Source organism: Tupaia chinensis, unplaced genomic scaffold (assembly GCF_000334495.1).
Source record: "Tupaia chinensis unplaced genomic scaffold, TupChi_1.0 Scaffold146187_1, whole genome shotgun sequence".
In the NCBI taxonomy this organism is placed as follows: Eukaryota; Metazoa; Chordata; class Mammalia; order Scandentia; family Tupaiidae; genus Tupaia; species Tupaia belangeri.
The window spans coordinates 1315839-1320954 of NW_006206042.1; the positions used below are offsets into that span (position 1 = coordinate 1315839).

At 57.6% G+C, this 5116-nt stretch overlaps 2 protein-coding genes across 2 annotated transcripts in view; both read left to right on the forward strand.

The window, feature by feature from the left end:
* The window catches only part of IGSF9 (immunoglobulin superfamily member 9), a 25584-nt gene extending 24027 nt beyond the window's left edge, over positions 1–1557 (forward strand). Inside the window, exons 20-21 of the mRNA XM_027768440.1 lie at positions 151–278; positions 473–1557. Coding sequence (XP_027624241.1) covers positions 151–278; positions 473–654 — 310 coding nt within the window. The 3' untranslated portion in view covers positions 655–1557. The remainder of the gene's footprint in view (positions 1–150; positions 279–472) is intronic.
* Positions 1558–2803: 1246 nt separating this feature from the next.
* Positions 2804–5116, forward strand: part of TAGLN2 (transgelin 2) — a 7236-nt gene continuing 4923 nt past the window's right edge. Inside the window, exon 1 of the mRNA XM_006168843.3 lies at positions 2804–2933. The gene's annotated coding sequence lies outside the window, so the exon portion shown is untranslated. The remainder of the gene's footprint in view (positions 2934–5116) is intronic.

The window sequence follows — 5116 nt, forward strand, 5'->3', positions numbered from 1 at the left end:
ATTAGTGTCTCCCCTTGTGCAAATGCCTGCTGAGATCTGGGGATGTTTAGAAGAAGCCCATGACCCAACTTGAGTTTGGGGACTGCAGGTCCAGATTTTTCTGGACACCCTCTGTTCTACCACCCACACCACGCATCTGTCTCTGAACAGGAGAAACACATCGGTGGATGAGAACTACGAATGGGACTCGGAATTCCCTGGAGACATGGAATTGCTGGAGACTTTGCCCCTGGGTTTGGCTGGCTCCCGGCTCCCACCTGAAGCTGAGCCACAGCTAGGTGTGTGAGACCTCCAGAAGGCAGGCACCTGGCTGCGCTGTGCCACATCCCCTGCCACCTTGGAGGCCCAGTGCCTCCGGCTCTTCTGCACCTTACTCTCAGGCTCACCTGTGCTGGGAGGCCCTAGGGAGCTTCACGTGTAAGCTCTGCCTGGCAAACCTCAAGGCTTCTCTCATCCTGCCCTCCCCTTGCAGGTGCGAAGACTCCAGAGGAGGGCTCCCTCCTGGACACTGCCCATGCTCCTGGCCCTGAGGCCCGCTGTGCCGCTCTTCGGGAGGAATTCCTGGCCTTCCGCCGCCGCCGAGATGCCACTAGGGCGCGGCTACCAGCCTATCGACAGCCAGTGCCCCACCCTGAACAGGCCACTCTGCTGTGAACACCTCTAATATTAGGGAGTCTGGCAAAGGCATATGGACCCACAAAGGGGACCCCCGCAAAGATCTAGCTCTAACGTAGGGCACTGCCCCTGTCCCTGTGGTTCCCAGGCAGACCCTGATAGTGGGCTTGGATGAGCTTGTGCTGAGATGGTGTGCTGACCCCTGGGTGAGCCTGGGGATTGGAAGAGGACCATAGGTCTGCCTTCTGTGTGTGTGTGTGCGTGCGTGCGGTGTTTGTGGTATGGGTGAAGTTTTATACAGGTGAATAAAGAGTCTGAAAACGTTTCTGTGTGTTCTCTGGCTCTGAAAGAGATGGGGGGAATCCCTGGATCCTTTAAATAGAGAGGAATCTTTCCAAACGGATGGGGATACAGAGCAGTTATTCAAAAAGCATTTATTGAGTGCCCACGAGAGCAGCTCCCAAAGACCAGCCATAGAGCTGGAAGCTGAGAAAATGCGAAGTTCACTAAGACATCCCTTCACCCTTGAGTTCTTTCTATTCAGTGTGGCAGACAAGCAAATAAATAGTTACGGTACGATGTGATAAGCTCTGTGATAAGGCGGTGTGTTGGCTATGGTAGCACAAAGGAGGTTCAGTTCACATCAACAAACCTTAGTTAATGCGTATAGCATGCGCTGGGACAAATGTTGCATATGCACAGTCCTTGGGATCCTCGTAGACGGTGATAATACTGTCCTGGTAACTCCGAGTGTGCCAGGCAGTGCTCCAAGTTCTTTCAATGTACTCTTTAGTTCTCGGCAGCGCTATGATTCAGGCAGTACTGGGGGCTTCAAAAAAGTTCATAGAAAATGTGTGCGATGAAAAACTATGGGACCAGCAGTTGGCATATGGCTATGTTGCTGACTTCCATGTAGTTGATCATGGTTCAAGTCCCAGACCCGGTGGCTTAAACTCACGCCGGGAGAATGTGTGTGCATGCCCAAGATCCTGAGAGGAGAATGGAGAAGAGATTGTGGTGTGGCCATCCCTGCTGAGGGGTGATTTCTCGCTTTCTGTCTCTCTGTCTCTGTCTTTTTGGCGAGTGGCAGCGCGCCCTATAGCAAAAACCTCTCAAAAAAGAAAAAGAAAGAAAAACTATGGGGTTAGTCATGGTCATTAAGGCGGCTGAATCCCATATGGCTGAGTTGTTTGAGTCCTGGACCCAGTGGCTTGTGGAAAAAAAAAGGAAAAAAAATAACTATGCATGGATTTCAAAAAATTTGCTCCAGAATAAACTCGGATCTTAATATTTTATCACTCTTTTTTGAAAGCTCTTCTATAGACTAGGGACAAAAGCATAGAATGTTTTAGTCATTTGCCCAGAAGTCACGCTACAGGAAAAGGGTAGACCAGGTGAGAAGCCAGTGCAGGAAGGGAATGCATCCCAGCCAGATGTAAAGGCACAGAGGAACACTTGATTCTATAGGGCTGGGCAGGGGTGTGGAGGGGAGAAGATGGACAGGTCAAAGGGGGCTGGTTGTCAACATCCTTGAATATCAGGCTCAATGGGGACTCTATCACATGTGGGGAACTCTACTGAGGGATGTAGGTGGGGGCCCCACCCCAGGCTCAACTGAACCCTGAAATGTGGGAGGTCAGCTTGGACCCCTCAGCTAAGTTGCCCTCTGCCAGCCTCCTTCACTGAGAGCTCCCCTTCTGGTCCCTCCAGGATTTAAGAAGAGACACCAGGTCACAGAGGAGAAGAAAGGGGAAGAGAAGTCAAGTCTGAATCCTGGGTCCCAGCACTGACCACGCCCCTTGGCCCGCAGGCAGAGTGACCTCACTTAGTCGCTGCCCAGACTTGAAGTAGGTGGTGAGCAAGACTTCGCAGGGGTGCTGTCCTGGCCTGCGAGCCTTGGTCCTGCTACATGCCAGTCAGCTGGGGGGAGTGGGAAGGGGAGAGTCTTCCTGGGGCTCCGTTTACCTAGCCAGCCTTTCTGAACCAGGAGGCCCACCGTCTTGAGCCAGGCTTCTAGAAAGTTTCCCACGGGTCCACGACTCTGCGGGCTCCTGGGTGGAAGTTGAGGTTCTCGTGGGTGGAGACCACTGCAGGTGCCTTCTCGGCTCAGACTCTCTAGACCCTGTAACCCTCATACTCGCCCACTGCCCCTCCCACCTTTAGAGCTGCGGCGCCTTTAAACCGTGTTGGCCCTTGCCCCGCCCCAGGTCCGCCCCGTCTGAGGCGGGACCCTCTGAAAACCCCCGGGTCCGCCTGGACGCACCACTTGCAGCCGCAGCCCCTGCCTCGAGTGCGCAGCTATCCAGGCCGCGTGTACGGTGAGCAGGACCGAGGGACCAAGGCTGGGCGGTGGGGACTATGCACGGCCCGCAGAAAGGTAGAGGCCAGGGCTACAGCGAGCGTGAGGCTTAAGCCCCCGCACCAGGCAACGATCCGATGACCGCTCTGCTCCGCCCGGTGTTGTCAGGTCCTGTCCCCAAGCCCTGACCCGGCATTGTTGGGTGATGAGGTCAGGCGAGGTTTGCCCGTGCACAGACTAGGAGTCAGGGTGGGCGCGTCCGTCCAGAGCTCAGTTTCTGAGCCCCACCCGGGGGCTCCAGCGCGGAGTCTTCCTAGGGGAGAAGAAAGGAGGGCGCGGGCATTAGCTGGCGGGCCCAGAGTGACGGCGCGTACGGTCCTGTCGCCGGCCCTGGCCCAGCTCCGCGCTCCCGGAGCTTCCCACGCGACCCTTCACTTCCTGGTTCCAGGTGCACGTGTGGGCACTGCCTGCCCTCCACGTCCCTGAGGCCGCCCTTTCTGTGCCATCTCCTGCCAGATCGCGTTTCTGGGCACTTGAGGTCATGGGCTGGACTAAGTGGTTGCGTGCACGGGCCCCACGGTGGTCTTGCCTTCTCTGTAGCGCCAGTCTCCGGGTTGTTCCCCGACCTCAGGCATGGCGGGCTGCTGCCTCGACTGCGCTCCGGGGTGCCCCTGTCGGTGTGAAGTCGCGGGGGCACGGAGAGTGGGAGGGGGTAGCTGCTTTCCAGGCGCTCCTACTCATACCCAAGCCTCGCCGTCCCCTCCCGGTGCCCCCTGCTGCTGGGAACTGAAGCCTGTACCGGGAAGATTACAGGGCGCTTGGTAGCTATCGGGCAATAGGAAACGGGATGCGAGTGGGGATGGGGTGTGAAGATCCGATGTAGGAGGAGGCCAGTGGCGTGGACGGGCTCCCCCAGACAGGGACAGCTCCCATCTCCAACTCCCTCCCAGTTTCTCCTTCCCGCTCCCCAGGGCAGACCTAACGCTGCAGTGGAGGCCAGGGTTGGGCGGGACCAGCAGACTCAACCATTCCAGAACCAACAAGTAGTCTTTGTCCAACTTCGACCCCCCTCCCTCCCTCCACATCTCTGCCCCCTGGGGTTTGGCCTCTATCCTTTCTGCACTCCTTCCCTGCTCCCTCCTGGATCGCCAGGTGTGGGCTCCCTCCTTCAGAACTCGTCGCCTTCCCTTCCCAGGGCATTTCTTGTCCTGCACTACTTCCTGGAGCCTGCTTCTCCACCCCAACTTCCATCTCCTCCCAAGGCTCTCGTTCTCTGCAGCTGCCCCTTCCAGGACTTCCTGGCACCTGCCTATGCTCTAAGCCTGCTCATGCCTATCCGGGTTGAGTGCTTGCCGGGTGCCTTGGCCTGTGTTTGGTACACAGAAGTCATGGTAACGCCTCCTCCCCCCCATCCCCTCTTCCCCTCCTCCTCACAGGCCCTTGGCTTCCTGTTTGTGAAGCTTCAGCTTTCTCTTCTGCTCAGGACTCTTGGTGGTGAGGGGCTGCCCCTTCACTGTAGGTCTCTCCAGGTCTCCTGGACTCTTACTCAAGCCCACTCCCTGGGGCACCCTGCTCTGTGGTCTGGTGCTGGATCCTGCTGCTTCTGAAAAGGCACCGGGCCCAAGAGTGAGTCTGGACTGTCCTTTGTGTCCAGTCTGCATGGTGAATGGGGATGTTCTTTGTCTTCCCTGTTCAACACTTCAGCCAAGAACCCTGAAATCCCCCCACCCCCCAGTCTATCCTTCTTCCATGCCTGGGGTGGGGTGAGGTAAGCTTCGCTTCCAGCCCAGGGCCTGGGTGGAGCTGAGGACTGGAGAGCTTCCGAGGCCCCTCCCCTCTCCCAGCTATTGCAGCCCTGTGGGTGGGTAGTTCCCACAGCTGTAGTCGCATTAGAGGTGAGGTCACTCACTGCCACCACCTCCTCTTGCTCAGCTGTCATCTTCCCTGGGGATCTCAATTCTGGGGATCTCCCACACCTGTCTTCCAGCTGGGCTGGCCTCTCTTTCCCACCCTGTCGGCGACTTGCTCCTCTCCCTCCTTTGAGGCTGGGAGGGCCGGGATAAGTCCCCTGGGTGCCACTACCATGGGCCTGGCCTGAGCCTGCAGCCGCAGCCCATCAGGTCCCGCCTGCCCTGGGGTGGGGGTGGGGTGGGGCGGGGTGGGGAGGAGAAGCAGCTGCTGGCCAGGCTACTCCCTGGGACG